The sequence below is a fragment of the Schistocerca gregaria genome, chromosome 1 (genome assembly GCF_023897955.1).
Source record: "Schistocerca gregaria isolate iqSchGreg1 chromosome 1, iqSchGreg1.2, whole genome shotgun sequence".
Lineage (NCBI taxonomy): Eukaryota > Metazoa > Arthropoda > Insecta > Orthoptera > Acrididae > Schistocerca > Schistocerca gregaria.
Genome location: NC_064920.1, coordinates 460,657,013 through 460,681,197, shown reverse-complemented (window position 1 = coordinate 460,681,197; position 24,185 = coordinate 460,657,013). Strand labels below are relative to the sequence as shown.

General features: G+C 44.5%; 1 protein-coding gene across 1 annotated transcript in view; it reads left to right on the top strand.

Moving 5' to 3' along the window:
* LOC126353870 (sodium channel protein Nach-like) overlaps window positions 1-23,891 on the top strand; it is a 224,665-nt gene extending 200,774 nt beyond the window's left edge. Inside the window, exon 6 of the mRNA XM_050003093.1 lies at window positions 23,375-23,891. Coding sequence (XP_049859050.1) covers window positions 23,375-23,619 — 245 coding nt within the window. The 3' untranslated portion in view covers window positions 23,620-23,891. The remainder of the gene's footprint in view (window positions 1-23,374) is intronic.
* The last annotated feature ends 294 nt before the right edge of the window (window positions 23,892-24,185 follow it).

The following is a 24,185-nucleotide window of genomic DNA, read 5'->3' as shown; positions in this document are numbered from 1 at the left end:
AAGGTTACCAGAGACGTCCAGGCCATTTTCTGGGTTACGGTTGGATGTCCTAGAGCCTTTTATTAAAACAACTGCAGGAAATAGGTACATTCTGATGATCATCGATCATTTTTCTCGATTTTTGGCAATGGTACCGATGCCGGACCAACGGCAGGCGTTAGTAGACTACTGGACATTAAAGTCGGGGTTGACTGAGGTCATAATTACGGACCAGGGCACGAATTTTGTCTCGGATTTAATGAAACAATCATACCGCATCTCGTGTGTATGGGAGTTGCTCACAAGTCCGTTTCGTCCTCAGAGTAATGGGAGAACCGAACGCGTGCACAAGACAGTAGCAAAGGTGTTGATATATTACGTAGGTTCCAGGTACGACGACTGGGACGCCTATTTACCTTATATACAGTCTGCCTATAATTCGAAGGTTCATAGTGCAACGGGATTATCGCTATTTCAGGTGCTGTACGGCAGGAAGATGCCATCCCCTTTGACGTTTTAATACCTAATTAGGACTGGATGGTGAGTCTATGAGGAAGTTTGTCAGAAGAATTAGGGTAGTTTGGAGGAATGTACAAAAGTCAAACACGAAGGCAGAAAACGTCAGGAACAACCGAACAGACGCATGGGCAAATTGCCGCAATACCGCGTGGGCAGTGGGTAATCGTCACTAGTCCCTATACATCAAAGGGGAAAAGGAAGAAAATTTTAAAAAATACCATGGACCATTCCAGGTTTTGAAGACACGGTTCCCCACAAAAACGACGGTTATATACGTCAGTCGCATAAAACCTGTTAAAGGAACGGTAGATGGGATATCACAGTTATGTGCAACCAACGAGGAGGTGAAAGTTACAGAGGGTAGAAAGAAGGAACCTGGAATTGGTGAGCATCTTACGGTGCTTGGTGTACCGTGTAGGTTAAGGTCGCGCATGTAAGTTGTATAATTGTAAATCGTTGCTTTTTTGGTTTAGGATATCAGGGAGTATGTATTTTTATTTCCAGAGGGATATTTGTTGTTTCCTTGGGAAGTTGTTTGTTTTCATATCGTTATTACTGATTTGCTCTTTTTGTAGATTGTGCGTTCTCGATAGGAGGGAGGAAGAGTAATTTTGTTCTACACGTTGCGAGTACGTAAGGCCATCGTGGGGAACAAGGATGGTTCTGTTGTTGATGTACGTCTGAAAGGGCGAGGCAAGGCAGATAACGGTTGTTCAGCCTCTAGAATCTAGAGTGATGTTCTCGAGATAACCGGATGTGTGACTTACTGGTCATAAATTGACACTAAAACGACGGTGGAGATCTGGGTGGAGGTTAGGAATCAAGCGCATAGGTTAGTGGTTGCCTTTTAAGAATTGTGTAAGGAGGCACAGGGGAATATATTATTTAGGGAGATAAAGGGAGAGTACTAGGGGTTGTAGTTCACTTGCAGTAAATTATGGGCGTAGCTATCACAGTTGATAGATGTAGTTCCTTAGGCTTGGAGTCGTCGAAAGAGGACCAGGAGAAAATTTTTTAAAGACAATATTCGTGATAAGAAGGGCAGAGGAAGTGCAGGAGCTAAATAGCACAACTGTTGGCAGGTTCTGTCAAGGATGCCGTGGAGTGGCATTTAGCGCAGTTGCCGAACTTAAAACAAGGAGTATTGAATAACGCAAGACTAGTACAAGAAATAGCAACAGATCTACCCTGGTGTACTAGCCAAACTAAGGAGATGCTGAACAGAGTTTTGGTGAAAATTCAGAAACCAATGAGTGCGCTGGACAGCGAAGGTAGCGAGGTTGCTGTGTGGACTAGCGGACCAACTTGGATATCTTCTTCTTCTTCTTTCGCTGTTGCTTTTGCCCCGCATGTTGCGCAGGGTCGGCATGGTTACGTCAGATTTTACAAGGTTAATTTTAAGGGGTGATTGGATGCCATTCCTGCCGCCACCCCCCGGGACTGAATTAGTGTACCCCAACTGCCTGAATCTAGTGTAAATCATGAAATAGTGCGAACTAGTTTCAAATGTCTGCGAGACGTGTAACTGTGGCGGGGCGTGGGGACTAGCCGGTATTTACCTAGGGGAACATCTAGGCTGACCGGCACACCGGTCCTCGTCGTTAATCTGCAGGGCGGATTCGATCCGGGGCCGGCACGCCTACCCGAGTCCAGGAAGCAGCGCTCTTCGGCGCGGTCCAACTTGGAGGTCCTAAGACTGAAATAGCGATATTACAGGAGGCGACGTTTCATGCGGTGAACGGGCATCTTAGTCCCGTGTTGCTTACACTGAGGAAATTCATGATGGGATTGCGGCTGGCAGAAAAGCAGTTCCTAGCGCAGCATATAGCCAAAGTGTCGCAAGAGGATCTGGCACTGTTCTTCCGTTTAGTTAGGGAGGAGATGGAAACATATGGATCCTGGGTGGATATAGCGACGGGCGTACCTGTTGCGGGGAGAAACTCGGAGTTTCACTGCTGCAGCATTCACTCGAATCGAGTGAAATGGGGAATACTGGGGAACTGGGTGCAGATGAGAACACGGGAACTATTGCTGGTGTCAAAGGACAGGCAGGCTGACTTGTAAATGTCACGGAAAGAGTAGGAAAGGTGCATTCAAGGGTCTGGGTGGCTAAGTATGGTTGAATTGCTACGAAGTAGGTAGACTGGTAGAGTTGAAGAAACTCAGGCTTCGGAAAAGTGGAATGGTCATTAATTGCCCGACTTGTGAGGCTCAACTCTTATGATGTTGTCCAGAAGGGTCACCGAGGCTACTACCTGTTCAAAATTAAATGTATTTACATGACGCACCCAGTCCAGAGTTTTTGCAGTCCTTGGACAGGTTAATAGAGTCCCATCGGGGGAGGGGGGGGGGGGAAGGGGGGGGATTTCGATGGAACAAATGTGGCAGTATGTAAACCATTTCCGGGAAGAACAGCAGCACTAAGTATTAGTGGTGAGCGTATCGGCCACCAGCTGTGGCATGTTTCAAAGTTCAGATGTGTGTGAAATCTTATGGGACTCAACTGCTAATGTCATCAGTCCCTAAGCTTACACACTACTTAACCTAAATTATCCTAAGAACAAACACACACACCCATGCCCGAGGGAGGACTCGAACCTCCGCAGGGACCAGCCGAACAGTCCATGACCGCAGCGCCTGAGACCGCTCGGCTAAGACCCGTGCGGCGTGGCATGTTTCTAGCAGGCTTTTGCGTACTATATTTCTGGGTAAAACGCAAGAGGGCACAGGCTGTTTGTTACCAGTAGAATGGTTTACCGTTACTGGTCGGTTAAGCCATTCATTTTAAGGTCTTAATTAGTGTATAACAGTATAAAAGGGACACATGGAAGTTTGTGCGGAAGTCCTGTATGGTGAATTCGGGAGATTGTCCGCAAATGGTTCAAATGCCTCTGAGAACTATGGGACTTAACATCTGAGGTCATCAGTCCTCTATAACAACTACTTAAACCTAACTAACCTAAGGACATCACACACATCCATACCCGAGGCAGGATTCGAACCTGCGACCGTAACGGTCGCGCGGTTCCAGACTGAAGCACCTAGAACCGCTCGGACACAACGGCCGGCGATTGTCCTCAATATGTAAATTGTTGGAGTTAAGGTAGTTGAGGGGGAACATGATGTTAATGATTCGGGACGAAACTTCTAGGAAGGGAGAAAAATTGCTGTGCCACGAATAAATACAGGCGCGGATTTGGGGTATTTATGTAAATATCGCGCAGCTCTCGACGAAAGGTAAGGGGCCAGTTATCACATCGGTTGGCAAGCGCGGGTGATGCTGATACTTAGAAAACATTTCTGTGCGGCACGTTCCCGACACGGCTCGCAGGCGATAAGACACGGCCAGGCGGCCAACGTACACAACTGTGAAGGACAATACGCTGCAGTTACAAAAACCCCTAGTGACATGTGTGTCGGGGCCACAGCAGGGTGAGGAAAGCTGAAGTTCTAATTACGAAACAGCACTCCAATTGTCCTCTCCAGAGGAGCTACACCAGCGATGTAGGGAATAGATGTATAAATAAGCGAGCCCGGAAGCTCAGAGGGGGCCAGTCATGGCACCATTCTGTCCGCGTCTAGAACTATAGAAAATGACGACTGTTTAAGTCGCAGGCCAACCATAACGATCTTCTGGTGATGGTTATCTGCAACCAACCGGCCTGTTGGAAGTACCACCAACCTTCGCTGCACGGTAGCGCCACAGTTCTTACGAGGCGGGACCAGGGCGCGAACAAGCGATCTCACGGGTGCAGAGCTGTCTATGGTGACTGAACTGCCCTAGGCGGATGTCCGGAGCTGCTATGGCTCAGTAAAACGACGACGTTCGGCTGTTTCCCATAGGCGCTCCACGTGGGGTCCAAGAGTTGCGCTCAAGGAAGCCAGCCGTGACCGGGCTACTGACGCAGCCAACATACACGGAGGCCAGTTAGCCGTGGAATGGGTGGAGGGCTAAGTCTATAAGGCTGGGCGGCCAGACGCCGACGCAGCAGATTCTTTAATTGCCATTGGCGTTGATCTATGCGTACACACCATGCGGCGCCATCATTGGGATCAGCAGAAGGCTAGTTGTGTGCCTTCCATGTAGTAAAGGCAATGACACACTTGCGGCTGCACGCTTCGGCGTGAGTCACCTCTTTCTCCCAAACCATACCTATCGGTCGTCCTGACATACCCCTCTATTGTTCTGCTGTATTACTATCCATGAGCTAGGGGGGTTGTAACAGTTTCATGTATTTCATAACGGCTGTAGCCAATGCATGTCCGAAGGAACAGTGCTTCATACTTCTGAACACTACAGGCATTTCAATATCGTTCTTATCCCCTGACTCCGAGCAAGCGACTTTCAACTAAAATGTCTCACCTTTACAGGAATATACATAATGGATCTACGAGTGTAGGTTATAGACACGTGGCTGACGAAATGTGCAAGCATGGGTCTGGCTGTGCGTCGTGCATGGACAGGCGACCGCTCGCGATAAATAGGAAACCGATAAATAGGAAACCTTGGTCTAACACAAATTTTCATTGTCGTCATTATACAGCTGATAGTTGTCCATATTCGCAGCTGCGAATACGTTTCATGTAGCATAAAATTTAGTCTGCCCAAGAGATGTGACACACCATCGAGTAACACCATCACTTGCTTTGATAGTGACCTCAGTTCGGCGAGGAAGAGGGTCCACAAGTTTTTTCAAGTGTGCTGTATCCAGCTGACACCACTCATGAATGATTACGCTCCGTCGGTCTATCAAATACCGAGGATACAGGTGTTAATAATCAGCCACTATTAAATATAGTCCCAGGCATTTTCTGTGCAATTAAAAACGTGTGATGCAGTGGACCAGGTGAGGTATGAAAGTGCCGGGAAGTATGCATGCACCATTGTGAACACTGCTTTCACAAAACAGCACTTAGTCACCTACAGACTGAACTATAAGGGCAATCGAATAGTTTCCGTTCGAAGGCCGTACAGTCCAGAATGCGTGTGCCAATCATGCAAAATCGCTGCGACCACTGAGGCCATCACCCTACCGACGCACCACGTTGAAGATTCCAGTTGGTAAACACTGTAACCTAATGAGCGAAGAAGTCCATAAATACGTGCTACTCATCCTTGTACGACAGCAATCGTCGACTGAAAGCCTTTTTTAAGACACAGATGTGGTGATAATTGCATTGGGAAAGATCACGACTGTAGGGGGAATCCTCGACTGCCTGCCGCTTGAGTTGGCCTAACTTCTGCGTTACGTCATTTTCAGTATGGAGACGTGCATTGTCGTGAAGTAGAAGCACAGATGCGCTCACAGATTCTGGTCGTTATATATTCTTCAATCTCCGATGGATGTCTGCCGGTGTTCGTCCTTCGGCAGCCAAGAAAAGAAACACAGAACGTTGCTCCTGTTTGGACGCATTTGGTAATAATGTCGCGATAGCTCACGCCTCAGCACTTACTGCACGCACGTCGAAAAGACAGGAACGCTATTAATCTCTTGCTTACATATCGGTTCTTATATACCCGCATGGGAGTAGCGCTACGTTGCATATACGCTGTACCAAAGTCTTCAAAAGAAGGCTCCACGTAGGTTAAACGCCTCACTGCGCTTTTGCTGCAGTCGGCGCTTGTCATCATTTGAAATGAGGCAAAATTATCCGAACTACGCCTTCAGTCAGCATCTATCCAGTTTCTGTGATGTTTGTCAAATTGAAAACATGCAGCTTCGTACTAGTAGTTTTGCGCGGTGTCCTCTTCTGAATGTCCATCGCATACAGTTTCCTTCGCAGTGTTCCTTCGGAAAATGATTGAGATGAATCTGCATTCTCTGACTGCAACAGTTCCTGTCGGAAATGGAATAGATTCTCATTAACAAGGCGTGCTGTTCGTCTCCAGTTTCTGAGTTCAGAATCTTTCTTTGCGGCTCTTGTTTTTACAATGTGTTACGTGGCTGCGAATGTTACACCATTCCTTATAGGCACGCTGAACTATCCATGTTGAGACACCAAGCAATAGGGAGACTCCTTCACAATGTGCTAATGAGCACGTCCAAACTGGGTAGCTTCGTTCTGCTATTCTGTCACGAGTCCATGTCTGCTCGTCTCACAACGGTGATTCCATACAACCGACTGGCACATATACACCAATTCACCTGCCATAACTTACATCAGCGGTTGAGACAAACCTGGTCGCCTAATATTACTGTTACAGCATTTTCAACTTTCCAAAACAACAAGTGTGCACTTTTAATTGCTTAACTAATATTTTACCGGGCCAACTTAAGTTTAGACAGCGTAAATTTCAAAATTTTTTCTCGATCCATGCTGTCTTTGAATCACAGGTGTTTTCTCTGTCTCCAGTGAATGCTGGATCCTTCCTGGAAGGAAATTCCTTTCGTCCAATGAACGTCTGGGAAGAAGCCGTTTAGCGTTAAAGTAAATCAGTGTTCACCTTAATCTGCCTTTTTGCAGAGCGTATAAGTCACTGCAGATTGGCTCTTCGTGAAATACACTGCGTCACAAAAAAAACAAAAAAAAAAAAGCACCCAGAAGACATGGCTAGCACCCCGAAACATCCAGAACAGATGAACAGATGTCAATATAACTCCGTACATATACACACCATGGGTTTGTAAATGATTGGAGTTGCAATTCTCTAAGAGAGACAGACCGACCACCAGAGTGCAAATTGTGTTGCTCGTGTTTGGTGTTCTCCTCAGTCCTGGTAGTGTGTCTAAAGAGCATGAACAGCGACAGATGCTGAGTGATCTCTGTCAACGAGACGGAGATGCAGCCTACTTATGTGAGACAACATTATTACCAGCAGACAGAGTTTGAAAGAGCCTAATTGTGGGTCTCCATATGGCCGGCTGGTCGAATCGTGTAATATCCAAATTTGTGGAGAATTTGGACATGATATTGGCCGAGTCCCCCCCCATGAACCATGGACCTTGCCGTTGGTGGGGAGGCTTGCGTGCCTCAGCGATACAGATGGCCGTACCGTAGGTGCAACCACAATGGAGGGGTATCTGTTGAGAGGCCAGACAAACGTGTGGTTCCTGAAGAGGGGCAGCAGCCTTTTCAGTAGTTGCAGGGGCAACAGTCTGGATGATTGACTGATCTGGCCTTGCAACATTAACCAAAACGGCCTTGCTGTGCTGGTACTGCGAGCGGCTGAAAGCAAGGGGAAACTACAGCCGTAATTTTTCCCGAGGACATGCAGCTTTACTGTATGATTAAATGATGATGGCATCCTCTTGGGTAAAATATTCCGGAGGTAAAATAGTCCCCCATTCGGATCTCCGGGCGGGGACTACTCAGGAGGATGTCGTTATCAGGAGAAAGAAAACTGGCGTTCTACGGATCGGAGCGTGGAATGTCAGATCCCTTAATCGGGCAGGTAGGTTAGAAAATTTAAAAAGGGAAATGGATAGGTTAAAGTTAGATATAGTGGGAATTAGTGAAGTTCGGTGGCAGGAGGAACAAGACTTATGGTCAGGTGACTACAGGGTTATAAACACAAAATCAAATAGGGGTAATGCAGGAGTAGGTTTAATTATGAATAGGAAAATAGGAATGCGGGTAAGCTACTACAAACAGCATAGTGAACGCATTATTGTGGCCAAGATAGATACGAAGCCCACACCTACTACAGTAGTACAAGTTTATATGCCAACTAGCTCTGCAGATGATGAAGAAATTGAAGAAATGTACGATGAAATAAAAGAAATTATTCAGATAGTGAAGGGAGACGAAAATTTAATAGTAATGGGTGACTGGAATTCGAGTGTAGGAAAAGGGAGAGAAGGAAACATAGTAGGTGAATATGGATTGGGGCTAAGAAATGAAAGAGGAAGCCGCCTAGTAGAATTTTGCACAGAGCACAACTTAATCATAGCTAACACTTGGTTTAAGAATCATGAAAGAAGGTTGTATACGTGGAAGAACCCTGGAGATACTAAAAGGTATCAGATAGATTATATAATGGTAAGACAGAGATTTAGGAACCAGGTTTTAAGTTGTAAGACATTTCCAGGGGCAGATGTGGACTCTGACCACAATCTATTGGTTATGACCTGTAGATTAAAACTGAAGAAACTGCAAAAATGTGAGAAATTAAAGAGATGGGACCTGGATAAACTGAAAGAACCAGAGGTTGTACAGAGTTTCAGAGAGAGCATAAGGGAACAATTGACAGGAATAGGGGAAAGAAATACAGTAGAAGAAGAATGGGTAGCTCTGAGGGATGTAGTAGTGAAGGCAGCAGAGGATAAAGTAGGTACAAAGACGAGGGCTGCTAGAAATCCTTGGGTAACAGAAGAAATATTGAATTTAATTGATGAAAGGAGAAAATATAAAAATGCAGTAAATGAAGCAGGCAAAAAGGAATACAAACGTCTCAAAAATGAGATCGACAGGAAGTGCAAAATGGCTAAACAGGGATGGCTAGAGGACAAATGTAAGGATGTAGAAGCTTATCTCACTAGGGGTAAGATAGATACTGCCTACAGGAAAATTAAAGAGACCTTTGGAGAGAAGAGAACCACGTGTATGAATATCAAGAGCTCAGATGGCAGCCCAGTTCTAAGCAAAGAAGGGAAGGCAGAAAGGTGGAAGGAGTATATAGAAGGTTTATACAAGGGCGATGTACTTGAGGACAATATTATGGAAATAGAAGAGGATGTAGATGAAGACGAAATGGGAGATACAATACTGCGTGAAGAGTTTGACAGAGCACTGAAAGACCTGAGTCGAAACAAGGCCCCCGGAGTAGACAACATTCCATTAGAACTACTGACGGCCTTGGGAGAGCCAGTCATGACAAAACTCTACCAGCTGGTGAGCAAGATGTTTGAGACAGGCGAAATACCCTCAGACTTCAAGAAGAATATAATAATTCCAATCCCAAAGAAAGCAGGTGCTGACAGATGTGAAAATTACCGAACTATCAGTTTAATAAGCCACGGCTGCAAAATACTAACGCGAATTCTTTACAGACGAATGGAAAAACTGGTAGATGCAGACCTCGGGGAGGATCAGTTTGGATTCCGTCGAAATGTTGGAACACGTGAGGCAATACTGACCTTACGACTTATCTTAGAAGAAAGATTAAGAAAAGGCAAACCTACGTTTCTAGCATTTGTAGACTTAGAGAAAGCTTTTGACAATGTTGACTGGAATACTCTTTTTCAAATTCTAAAGGTGGCAGGGGTAAAATACAGGGAGCGAAAGGCTATTTACAATTTGTACAGAAACCAGATGGCAGTTATTAGAGTCGAGGGGCATGAAAGGGAAGCAGTGGTTGGGAAAGGAGTGAGACAGGGTTGTAGCCTCTCCCCAATGTTATTCAATCTGTATATTGAGCAAGCAGTAAAGGAAACAAAAGAAAAATTTGGAGTAGGTATTAAAATTCATGGAGACGAAGTAAAAACTTTGAGGTTCGCCGATGACATTGTAATTCTGTCAGAGACGGCAAAGGACTTGGAAGAGCAGTTGAACGGAATGGACAGTGTCTTGAAAGGAGGATATAAGATGAACATTAACAAAAGCAAAACGAGGATAATGGAATGTAGTCAAATTAAATCGGGTGATGCTGAGGGAATTAGATTAGGAAATGAGACACTTAAAGTAGTAAAGGAGTTTTGCTATTTAGGAAGTAAAATAACTGATGATGGTCGAAGTAGAGAGGATATAAAATGTAGACTGGCAATGGCAAGGAAAGCGTTCATGAAGAAGAGAAATTTGTTAACATCAAATATAGATTTATGTATCAGGAAGTCGTTTCTGAAAGTATTTGTTTGGAGTGTAGCCATGTATGGAAGTGAAACATGGACGATAACTAGTTTGGACAAGAAGAGAATAGAAGCTTTCGAAATGTGGTGCTACAGAAGAATACTGAAGATAAGGTGGATAGATCACGTAACTAATGAGGAGGTATTGAATAGGATTGGGGAGAAGAGAAGTTTGTGGCACAACTTGACTAGAAGAAGGGATCGGTTGGTAGGACATGTTTTGAGGCATCAAGGGATCACAAATTTAGCATTGGAGGGCAGCGTGGAGGGTAAAAATCGTAGAGGGAGACCGAGAGATCAGTACACTAAGCAGATTCAGAAGGATGTAGGTTGCAGTAGGTACTGGGAGATGAAGCAGCTTGCACAGGATAGAGTAGCATGGAGAGCTGCATCAAACCAGTCTCAGGACTGAAGACAACAACAACAACAATTGGCCGAGTGTTGGACTTCGTGGGAACGTGAGGGAAGTCATACTAGCCGCCAAGGTTAGGTGGACGACGTCTGGCCACCGAAAGCGAGGATCCCACTAGCGTACAACTAGCACACTGTAGCCCCTACCTATCTGCGCCTTCGATCCGAGAACAAGTAATGGATTCCCTGCAATATTCTGTGTCATTCTGCACTTCCGTCTGATGCGTTGGCTGCCGTTAACACCACAGCAAGAACGGCGGCAATTGGAGTTACCCCATGTTCGGGAAGCATGGACTGTTCATGAGTACCATCGCATTGTGTTTAGTGATGAATCGCGTTCCTGCACTACCCCGGAAGACCATCGTCAGCAAACTTGGCGAGACCTGTGAGAGAGGTCACACTCTTCCAATGGTTTCGAGAGGCACAGCTCTGTTACTCGTAGTGATAAGTGGATACGTATTGCCAAATTGTTGTAATCACTGAAATAAACTCACATACCCTCTCAGCCTGTGTAGTTCCATTTTATTTTCCATATCCTTCTGAATGCCTCAAATTTTTTGTCAGGGAGAGTATATATTGAGGTTTCAATTGTTTTATAACATAATAAATTATCCGCTACTCTGAATGCATTTTAGATATGAATGGGATACTTAGCGTCTCTGAACACAATGCTAAACTAATACGAGGGTTGTCCAGAAAGTAAGTTACGATCGGTCGCGAAATGGATACCACTCGGAAAATCCGGTAAAGCTTTGCACGGATGTGTTGGGCAGTGTCTCTAGTATGCCCGTCGATCGTGTCGCGTCGCTCTTTTCAGTTTTGAGTGAACAGTGGACAGGTAAAGATGCGTAGGGTATAGCGTCTCCAGCCAAGTATGAGGGCCTGGTTAGAGATTTCGCCTGTGTCATGCACCCCACATAACACAACTGTCGAGCAGTTCCTTCTTCATGACAATTCTCGGCCGCACACTGCAGGGACAATGAAGACGCTCCTGCAGCATTTCCGATGAGAAGTGCTTGATCACTGACAATACAGTTCGTAATTGGCTCCCCCAGAGTCTCACCTCTGCTCACAAGAACCGCTGGCTATGAAGACAAAATTTTCCACAAAAAACGAGCTGCAGACCAGTGCAGGTAACTGGCCGAAAGCACATGCGGCTTTTTTTGTATGGCGAGGATATTGGAAAGTTGATACAACACTACGACAAAACTCGAAATTGGAGTGGCTACTATGTAGAGAAGTAGATTGAACGTGTACCTACCTGTTGCAAATAAAACGTTTCTGGTTTTCACTGTGGTTTCCATTTCGCGACCCATCGGAACTTACTTTATGGACAACCCTCGTAATTACTTTCCATTGTACGACGACATGAGCATCATACTCATAGTAAACGAAAAAATGTGCAAGCCGTGATTCATTTTAAAGCACAGAGCCGCAACGCTCCAAAGCAGATGGAAGGTTAGGGTGTAATGCTCCGACGATGACGAAGTCACCAGATCGGAACACAAACTGCAGCTGGAGATGGACCAGGAACGATACTGACGTTTTACTTTCGCACGGAACAAGTTTACCATTCACCATGTTTGAAAGTGACGTCCACCTTGGTTCTTGTTATGTTTGCTCCGTATTCTTGAATGTGGAATTGCCTGTGTTGCTTGCATAATGATATTTTGGCATCATTTAGTAGGCTGTTACGACTATTTAACGTTTTATTTGCATGTCGGATGTTATAATTACGAAGTATGCTTTCCAAGCTTCGTGTTTCTCGTATTTCCTGATTGCATAACATCGTTATAAGCGCTGAGCATTAAGCAGCTTGCAGCAGAATGAAATTCAATGCAGAACTCGTAGTGCAATTGCACGAAACATTAACTACATTTCTCCAAAATGGCGGAAATGAAATTTGCTTTAAGACATCGATTATCATTCTAAAATTTTTTAGAACATTATTCCATGAAAAATAGCGATCCATTAATATTACAATTTATTTAGTAAACACAGTCTTGGTCGCACTTAAGTTGTTAATTTTTATTTTTAGACGACACGCCAACACGGACGCCTGCGATTTCTACTGTCATCAAGGAGTGTAGGTCACATGTTGACCTCTTTAGATGATCGAAAACGCTCATCTAAAAATAAAAAATTAACAGCTTAAATGCGACCCTCTGGCGCGATTCACATGCGTTGTATGAAATTGGGATAAAGGGAAAGGCAGTATTTTGATAGCATATTTGTAACATCAGCGTGCTGATTGGTAATCAGTGTGCCTTCATTGAGGGTTCCCCAAGTTACGAAGAAACCCTGTACATTGCTTCTCTAGCTTCGAGAAGACACCGTCAGGAGCTACATATAGCGCAGTAGTGCCTACACATGACATCGATTGTAATGGTACAGACGGAGACGGAAAGTATGCAGTGCCCAGCTGGCCCATCCAGCTGTTTAATGCAGGCATTTGGGATCCGTGATTGATCGGCACTGTAACTGTTGTTGTTGACTTCGGTCACAAATATGATCACTCGATCTGCAACGGAACATGCCTTGGGCATTGCTGTATAGTGATAATATCATTAGCGTTGCTTTAAATATAGCTGCTGCACCCTTGGTTATCCCCTGCATCAAATTCGCCAACTACACAGGGGAATTGCTTCGCTATCTCCTTCGTAGGAAAGCGGACTGTGGTATACGTGTCTGGCACCTTACGATACAGCCACTAATCACAAAGAAAAGAGCCGCGGGTTGCCGCCCGTCAAGGGGCTTACAACTCAACCACAGCCCCTAACTCCAGCGGCAGCCGCTGCGGTGTCTTTTGGCGCCACACCTGCCGGTTACAGCGCTGCTGCCGGCTGCACTAGCTCGCCTCCGCGACCCAAGTACGGCTTCGTAGTATTACTCCGCCGGACGGCTATATAAGACACCACTCAGCAGCTCGCCAATCACTCTGCGAGCTTGCGAGTTCTAGTTAATAATTCATGAGTTCGACATCGACGCTCAGTGAGCTCCATCAGCCATAGAGCACGATATGCCAGTCGGAACCAAGAATCGATAGTGTAGCAGATACGTACTTTATCTAAAGACGCGCTTCCTTACTGTGAAAGACGCTGTACTCAAATTGTACCTTTAAGAACGGTTATCGAGTAGTTCAGTTTCTCATCAGGTCGCGGCAATCTTTCAGTTGCGTTCATTTGGAAGTTGTGCAGAACCTAACGTTATTGTGTATTCTCTCTGTCAGTAATAAAGTCCTATTTTTCTTGATTACCTGGGTACATTTCTCGTCTTGCAGTATGCGTCACCCACACAAATGAATACAAAAAAGTCGGTAAAACAACTAAGTACTTGGAAAAAGTCTTTAATCCTCGAACGCTACAAATTGCAAGGCAAAATATTCATGACATAGATTCTTGTATCTTAGGTCCTATTTATAAAACTAGGGTAGAATCAGTTATGACAAATAATATACTCAATATGAACAAATATCTATTTTTTTTAAAAAAAGTGTGTCGGATTTCACCACCTAGAACTTGCAAGGTGGCCAGTGGGGGGAGGGGGGGGGTGGAGGATGTTCACATCAGAGTTAGTTTTGATCAGTTGCCTTGACGCATGAAAATGGGGAGTTGGCGACATGAACGTAATTAATACTCAGAATCACTTAAGGACAGGAGGTGTTGAGGATTTCAGTAATAGAATTAGAGTGAAACTATATTAACATCTCTAGTTGTAAATTTTCTATATAAATAACTTACCTACATTAACTTCTATACTGTTGTAAAAATGAAACTGTGAAGGGAAAACAAACTGTAACTCAACGCATAAAAAACCGCAAAACTCTTGTCTGTTTTGAACTTTGTGAATACCCTCTCAAAAATTCGAATTTACACGCGTACATGTAACGAACGGGGTTTTTCCTGTTGACAATAGAAGTAAAATAAAAATCCGCTGATGAAGCTGTAAGTTCAGCGAAACATATCGGGGTAAAGGAAGAAAAATTATGTTTTGATCGAGACAGATCCCACTCAAAAACAAATTTGTGTCGTCTCACTACTGTCACTGATCGTCACGTGGCCAGGTTGATGATGACGCTGATTAAATGAGAGGAATTCAGCTCGCAACACATGGAATGGAAGTTGAAATACTTTCTGAAATTTGTTTCATAAAGGAGGAATGCTGCACAGATATGGATGTGACCCTTTCAGAAGATTGTCAGGTGCCACGTGTACGAGTTCACAAAGGAAACCTCGGTTAGACTAAGTAAATTACACTTGGGAAATATCGGAAGTGATCCAAAAGCGCTATCGAAACGTATTTAACACAGCAAAGATGGGAAAATCATTAATCATAACTGTCTAGCAACGAGTTACTAACAGCACTTGACTCAACGGTTGATTGGTTAGCTGCCGTAAGACGTACTTTGATGGTGCTGCTCAATTTTCGCAGTTTTGACTGAGATAAACTGACGCTGCTATGTTCATCGTCGGCAGTGTAGAACTTGTCATAAAGTCACCTAAGTGGAAAAAAACCCTACAATTCGCACGATTATTTACTTGTATAAGGCACACGTTGAATTTTCCTTAGTTTCAGATCACGTATGCCAGAAATGTCCGATTCCAAACTCTAAATTCTAACGTTCTACTGTTCGTGTCGTTTTCTCATTATTTTAGATTTATTGTGTCAATACTCCTGTGTATCGTGTAAAATTGTGTGTTTTAAAATATATTGAATGGCGACTTATGCCACAGTCACGCTATAAATAACGTCTCCCCCCCCCCCACCCCCCGCACACACACTCACGTATTGAAACGCCGACTCACGCCACAGTCTTGCTATAAATAACGTCTCATCCCTCTACCCCCGCCGCCCCCCCCCCTCCTTACCGGCCACCTTCCAACTTCTCTGAGGTGAATTCTGACACACTTAAAAAAAAAAAAGTGTTAATTCACAAGGTGTTTTTCTTCAGTGGAATCTGAAAGCGTTTGTAGCGTCTCTTGTACCTTATCGCCAATTTTAAATTTTATTTGTGTATTTTAGAGAGTTCGGATACTGCACCCTCGTTAATAACTACTCGTTCCTCAATTTCATTATATACCAACTTGAGAAAAAATATATTTATAAAAATTTTCTGATGCTTGCTAGTGTACATTTCGAGAATTTTCTCAAGTTGTTAAATACTGTGCATAACCTATTTGGTTGTAAATCGGTGTCTGTGAATTATAGTCACCGTAAATAACTAACATAACGTGTCACGTTACTTTTCTTTTGTAACAATATATATCGTTTGCGCTTAGAATAAATTTTCGTCAGGTATAAGAATCACTGGCGTTGGCCTCAGTTTTGCGCATACATGGAATCACTGCTGTCTCTGGCCCAATCAGTGAGAGCCGAAAAGATACGTGCGCGGAGATGAGTCGGGCACCGTACTGCAGTTGCGGTCCACCGCGGGACCGAATGACGTCAGGCAGCTCGAAGGGCCGGCGCTACGTTTGAAACTGCCGCTTACGCCTCCCTAGAAGCGTTAAGCGTACGCCGTTGCTTCCATTCAACATCCAAAGCCCACTCCCACGCACTGCAAAGTGTATACTACTGGTCTCTATTAAACTTGTTGCTGTTCATTCTAATCTCAGCCGCCTCTTTTGCATCGGAACAAAATACGCTGACGCGTGATCCAAAACTGTTGTGTTTTCAATTAGTATTTTGTGTCCATTTTCCAGGCAGTTCTCAGCTATGGCCGCATTGTCAAGGTCCCTTTGTTTAATATGTCGCTTGTGCTCGGTACAAGGATCTGTAACTGTGCAAATTCTCTGACCTATACAGACGCTGCCGCACTCGCAAAGGGCAACATAAACACCGAGCACACGAACTGTTATGTCGTCTATCAGGGTGCAGTATATCTTCTATTTTGGGGCAGTTCGGAACACTGATGTCAGTCCATGTCCCTGCAGCACACGTCCTAACCATCCACTCATAGGCCCCATACGGCAGGGAAACAGCCGGCATGGCCTCCTGTGTTAATTCACAAGGCGTCCTTCTTCGGTGGCACCTGAAAGCATTTGTAATGTCTCCCTTGCTATAACCATTCTCTCTGAACAAATGACTCAAGTGCTGCAATTCGGACTGAAGATGACCGTCGTCAGAAATAACTTTTGCTCTGTGTAATAACATGTTCAAGACCACTGTCTTATGTACAGGGTTGGAGGAAACTAACAGTGTTCAAGTATCGATCAGTGTGCGTCAGTTTCCTATACACTGAATGTCCAAGCTCGCCTCCTGCCTTCCGGTCTACTAAAACATCTATGAACAGTAGCTTGCCTTCCTTCTTAATCTCCATGGCAAATTTAATGTAGAGATGGGCCCACTTCATGTGATAGACGAACTGTTGCAGTGTATTTTCACCGTGAAGGTGTCACCAACGCCCCTTGGGAAGCAAGATGGACGAAACGCCGCAGATTTCGGAACCTGCTCCTTAAAAGTGCAATCCCGGAGATAGTGGTGATCCAATCGCTGTGTCATCCGTTATTTCATAATATTTGTCGCAGTACAGGAAGTACATTCCCGTTAGAACATGACGGAGCTACTTGAACACTGCAGGTGCATACTGTTAGGCCGAAATATCGTGTGTGTCTTGTAATGGCGCCCTTGTAAAAAGTGCTCCGTCCGCAACTGGTTATTTTACTACCTAGGAAACAGAATTCCTTAACTTCATCTACTTCGTGACCATCGATCCTGATGCTGAGTTTCTCGCTGTCCTCATTTCTACTGCTTCTCATACTCTGCACTCATTCGACTGTTCATTCCGTTGAGCAGATCATGTAATTCTTCTTCACTTTCACTCAAGATAGCAATGTAATCGTCTCATTGATATCCTTTCACCTTGATTTTTAATTCCACTCCCGAACCTTTCTTTTATTTCCATCATTGCTTCCTCGCTTTACAGATTGAACAGTGGGGGCGAAAGGCTACATCCTTGTCTTACACCCTTTTTAATACGAGCACTTCGTTCTTCGCCGTCATTTCTTATTATTTCATCTTGACTGTTGTAGGTATTATATATGACCCGTCTCTCCCTATAACTTACCCCTACTTTTTTCAGAATTTCGAACATCTTGCACCATTTTACATTGTCGAACGCTTTTTCCAGGTCGACAAATCGTATGAACGTGTTTTGACTTTCCTTTAGTCTTGCTTCCATTATTAACCACAAAGTCAGAATTGCCTCTCCTGTGTCTTTACCTTTCCTAAAGCCAAACTGATCATCTTGCGCACCCTCAATTTTCTTTTCCACTTTTCTGTACCTTATTCTTGTAAGCAACTTGGATGCATGAGCTATTAAGCTGATTGTGCGATAATGCTCGCACTTGTCAGCACTTGCCGTCTTCGGAACTGTGTGGACGACGATTTTTCGAAAGTCAGATGGTATGTCACCAGACTCATATATTACGTATACCAACTTGAATAGTCGTGATTTTAGATATTCTGATTGAATGTTACCCATCCCTTCTGCCTTATTTTACCTGAAGTCCTCCAAAGCTCTTTTAAGTTCTGACTCTAACACTGGATCCCCTATCTCTTATAATTTGACTCTTGTGTCTTCTTCCATCACATCAGACAAATCTTCCCCCTCATACAGACTTTCAATGTATTCTTTCCACCTATCCGCTCTCTCCTCTGCATTTAACAGTGGAGCTCCCTTTGCACTCCTAATGTTATCACCCTTGCTTTTAATGTCACCGAAGGTTGTTTTAACTTTCCTGTATGTTGAGTCTGTCCTTCCGACAATCATTTCTTTTTCAATGTCTCCACATTTTTTCTGCAACTATTTCGTCTTAACTTCCCTGCAATTCCTATTTATTTCATTCGTCAGCGACTTGTATTTTCTTTACTCCTGAGTTTCCCGGAACATTTTTGTACTTTCTCCTTTCATCGATCAATTGAAGTACTTCTTCTGTTACCCATGGTTTCTTCACAGCTACCTTCTTTGTACCAATGTTTTCCTTCCCAACTTCTGTGATGGCCCTTTTTAGGGATGCTCATTCCTCTTCAACTATGCTGCCTACTGAGCTATGTCTTATTGCCGTATCTATAGCATTAGAGAACTTCAACCGTGTCTCATCATTCCTTAGTGCTTCCGTACCCCTCTTCTTTGTGTATTGATTCTTCCTGACTAATGTCTTAAACTTCAGCCCACTCTTCATCACTACTATATTGTGATCTGAGTCTATATCTGCTCCTGGTTACACCTTACAATGCAGTATCTGATTTCGGAATCTCTGTCTGACCATGATGTAATGTAACTGATATCGTGCCGGATCACCCGACCTTTTCCAAGCATACCTCCTCCTATTGTGAGTCTTGAAGAGTGTATTCGCTATTACTAGCTGAAGCTTGTTACAGAACTCAATTAGTCTTTCTCCTCTCTCATTCCTTGTCCCAACCCGGTACGCTCCAGTTGCCTTTTCTTCTACTCCTTCCTCCACAATTGCATCCCAGTATCCCATGACTATTAGATTTTCATCCCCCTTTACATGCTGTATTACCATTTTAATATTCTCATACATTTTCTGTATCTCTTCATCTTCAGCTTGCGACGTCGGCATGTATACGTGAACAGTCGTTGTCGGTGTTAGTTTGCTGTTAATTCTGATAAGAAAAACCCTGTCACTGAACTGTTCAAAGCAACACACTTTCTGCCATACCTTCCTATTCATAACGAATCCTACTCCCGTTATACCATTTTCTGCTGCTGTTGATATTACCCTATACTCATCTGACCTGAAATCCTTATCTTCTTTCCACTTCACTTTACTGACCCCTCACTATATCTAGATTTAGTCTTAGCATTTCCCTTTTCAGATTTTCTAGTTTCCCTACCTCGTTCGAGCTTCTGACATTCCACTCCCCGACTCGTGGAATGTTACTATTTCGTTGATTAATCAATCTTTCTCTCATGGTAACCTCCCCCTTGGTAGACCCCCTCCCGGAGATCTGAATGGGGGACTATTCCGGAATCTTTTGCCAATGGAGAGATCATCATGACACTTCTTCAATTACAGGCCACGTTTCCTTGGGATACACGTTAGGTGTCTTTAATGCTGTGGTTTCCATTGCCTTCTGCACCCTCATGCCGTTGATCATGGTAGATTCTTCCGCCGTCAGAGGCGGCTTTCCACCCCCCCTGCCAAGGGATTGCCCTGAACCGTTCCTCCGTCATCTCTGAAAGGGCTGTTGGCAGAATGAGGCTGTCTTCTTATGCTGGAAGTCTTCGGCCCCCAATGGTGATTATTAATTAAAATTTAAGCAGCGGCGGGGTTCGAACCCTTGACTGAAAACGCTTGATTATGAATCAAAGACGCTACCCTCCGACCACTGTACAGCATGTCCAAGTGTTCAACTGTTGTGATGGCCAACTATGCGTGCAATAACAGTTCAACTGCGGTTCGAAGGAAGTTTGCGTTCGAGTTCAATCTGAAGACAACCACACGAACTGTTCTAACAATCAAGTATTTTATTCGCATGTTTGAGGGAACGGGTAGTATTCGTGATGACAGTGTCGGCAATGTCGGTCGTCTAAAAACATCGAGAAGAAATGCGCTGTGTTTCATCCATCCCCAAGAATCGACCAGACGAGGTGCACAACAGGTCGGAATCAATCGGGAGGCATTGCGAGAAATTGTTGTTGAAGACCTGCATCTCTTCCCATACAAAATTAAAACCCATAATCCCCAGGACCATGGAACAGCGGTTTTGTTTGGCCAGCACTACAGTCCACAGACTTGACGAACAGGACTTGTATGTGAACATGGTTTACTTCAGCGACTAAGCCCACTTTTATTTGGACGGGTTTGACAGTGGCTCATTTAGGGGACTGAGAATCCGCATTCGCGGTCGAGGAGTTTGTTCATCCTCAATGGGTGACTGTGCGGTGTGCAATTCCAGTCACGGAATAATCGATGCGATTTTCCTTGATAGCACGGTGACTACAAAAGGCACCGAAGGTTTTGGAAGATAATTTTCATGCTCATTATTCAAAATGACCCTGATTTCGACAAGTTGTGGTTCATGCAAGACGGACCTCGACCCCATCGAAGCAGGAGAGTGATGTCCCGGAGAGGCACTTTCCGAATGGCATTCTGGCTCCGCAGTACCTGGCACTGGTAAGGGCCTCGACTGATCGCATATTCACCGGATCTGAAAACATGCGACTCCTTTTTGTGGAGCTATATTAAAGACATGGTGTATAGCAATAACCCCAAAACCATTGCTGAGCTCAGGACAGCCATTCAGGAGGTCGTCGACAGCATCGATGTTCCGACAATTCAGCGGGTCATGCAGAATTTCGCAATTTGTCTGCGCCACATCATCGCCAATGGTGGTAGGCGTATCTAACAGGCAGTAACTTAAATCAGAATACCTATAGTGACTTTTACATGTTGAATAAAGTATCTGCACGGTGTAGTTTGCAATTAAGTTCGTTTTACAATCAAATAGCTCAATAATTGTCACCCTGTAGGATGTTATATCAGCCAGACGGGGTGGCCGAGCGGTTCTAGGCGCTACAGTCTGGAATCGCGCGATCGCTACGGTTCGAATCCTGCCTCGGACATGGCTGTGAGTGATGTCCTTAGGTTAGTTAGGTTTAAGTAGTTCTGAGTTCTAGGGGATTGATGACCTCAGAAGTTAAGTCCCATAGTGCTCAGAGCCATTTGAACCATTTGATGTTATATCTATCCTGCAACAAGTTAGAACCGCTGTCGTTCACTGAAACGGAAATTTAGCCAATGAGACCCACTTCTGCTGTTGGGAGACGTGCTGTGTCCTGTTCAAAGAGGAGGCAAACACAAAAGAACAGGAGCTCTTACTCGTTGGCAGATCACATGTACGGCGAATGATGGTACCCCTAAGAAAAATGGCAGCAAGGAGTGGGAAGGAAGAGAAGGTGCACTCAATAAGTGTATCCGAGGCCCTCATTCAACATGCTGAAGAGGCTGTTTCGGCAAACACATTGTCACCTTAATCTGCGGGGTTACGTAAAATACCATGTTTTAATCTCCGATACGCCTTACACCCTTGAAAATCTGCGACATCGCATTGTTGAAGGTGTGAATTCGATTATGAGAGACCAGTTGCTTCGTGTGAGGCAGGAAATGAACCACCGTTTTGATATTTGTCATGTAACACACGATGCTCACATCGAATGCCTAAAAATTTCAGCTTTTCCCTTCCCAGGAATTTGGAATCGTGCTTCTATCTCTTGTACTTTGGAGGCAATAAATGGCTGAAATCTCTTCCTTATTTTTGAATGGCCCTGTAATAATGACAATACTAATAATACATCACTGTGTCGAATATAACTGTAATATACTGTTCAAGAAATTATACTTCATAAAATGTGGCATTTTAAAGTTAATTGAAAATTTGAGAAGTACTTATGTCATGCAGCTGATTTAAGAACCTTAATGACAACAAACTCTTAACATTAACAACATTATAATTTACATGGTATATCAGCAAAGCGTGCGCTTACATTATTAGTATTTCACTAAGCACTACGACTGTGAACATACAGAATGTGATAAAAGTATCCGCGTTCCTCTATGTAATGGGGAATTGACCACAAGCTGTCACATGATGCGAACACGCCAATATAAAGGGAGTCGGGGAGCACTGTGTGGTCAGTAGGGAAGCAGTGACGGTAGAATGGGTCGGCCAGGTAGGCTCAGTGACTTCGAACGTGGACTAGGCATTGGATGTCTCCCGAGTAACAAAACCATCAGGGATATTTGAATTCTTCTAACGCTGCCCAAGCCGACTGCTGGTGATGTGAGAGTGATAATGGAAACGCAAAGGAACAACCACAGCTAAAGTAAGACGAGTGTGACCTAACCCGCTGACGTACATCGTCTGTCGAGATTTGGGGAAGGTGTTTGTAAAAAATAGCTTGAAAGCAACGGAAGTGGTCACTCATGAGTTCCTTAGTGCTACCAACAGTACAGCTAACACAGTGACTGCGCGCAGGGAGGTAAAAAGAATGGGATACAATTGCCGGGCAGCTCCTCATAAGCCACTCGTCTCTGGTGAAAGTGCTAAGCTGCGCTTGACGTGGCATAAAGAGCGACGCCACTGGACAGCGGTTGACTGGAAACGAGTGATTCGATGCCGCAAATCCCGTTGCTGTTCTTAGCAATCCGATGGAACGGTTTGGATTTGGCCCATGAGTGGAGAATGTTGCATGCCGTCATGCACAGGAGGGCCAACAGCGAAAAGTAGGGAACTTTGTCCCATGGCATGGGGGTGTTTCTCGTGGTTAGCCTGTGGTTCACATATTGCTCTTAAGAAAACGGTAAATGCTGAAGGATGTGAATAAATTTTACAGTATTCCGCGTAAAATACAGTAGAGCAGCACTTCTGAGACGATGATTGTTTGTTCCAGGGTGACGATGTTCTATGTTGTAAAGCAGCAGCTGTGGAAAAGTGGTTTGTGTTCAATAACATGCCTGAAATGGACTGACCTACCCGGAGACCCGCTTTTACTATAATGCTGTTTGAGAAAGCCGTTATTTATAGATACCCTGCCAACACCCCCACACTCCGTCTCCCTCCACGTCTGCATGCACGCTCATAGTCGCTTGAATATGCAAATTTGTTAAGCTTATAATCAGCCAGTTGATCGATTTGTGGTTGGGTGCTCCCAGGTAACTTCGGCGGCGTGTGCGGGCTGTTCGTGGGGGCGAGCCTGGTGAGCAGCGTGGAGCTGCTGTACTTCGCGACTGTCCGCCTGGGCCAGGCGCTGATGGGCGGCCAGAGGGACGGCGCAGCTGAAGCGGCGCTGCATCAGCCGCGGCCGCGTAGCGTCTTACCAGCCGACACCGCGAGATGGCAGCAGGCGCGCCGGAGCGGCCGTGGACGCCTCTACTGGCGCGAGTTCAAACCGTCCTGACGCGTCGCTTAATTGTTACAATGCTTCCAAAACGCGCTTAAAATCCCACCTACACAACACTGTTCTAGCTTCTCGCAGAAATTACAGGTGCACCATAAGTTTGTTATTGCTGTCCTCAGTCCGAAGACTAGTTTGATGCAACTCCCCACGCCCGTCTATCTTGCACAGACCTCTTCATTTCTGCGTAACTACCACAACTCACTTTCATTTGAACTTGCTTATTGTAATCAAGTTTTGGTCTCCCTCCACGGTTTCTACACTCCTTCGTTTCTCAACTACAAAATTTACAATTTAGCGATGCGTCAAGTTGTGTTCTATTAATCCTTTCTTTTAGCCAAATTGTGCCATACACTTTCCCCCCAGTTCAATTCGGTACCTCCTCATTCGTTATTCCATGTAATTATCAATATTTTCTTGTAGCACCACATTTCAAAAATTTCTATTCTCCTCTTGTCTGAACTATTTATTATCCACGATACACTTCCCTACAGGACAACACTCCAGAGAAATACGTTCAGAAAAGATTTTCTAACACATAGATTTACCTTCAATGTTAACAAATTTCT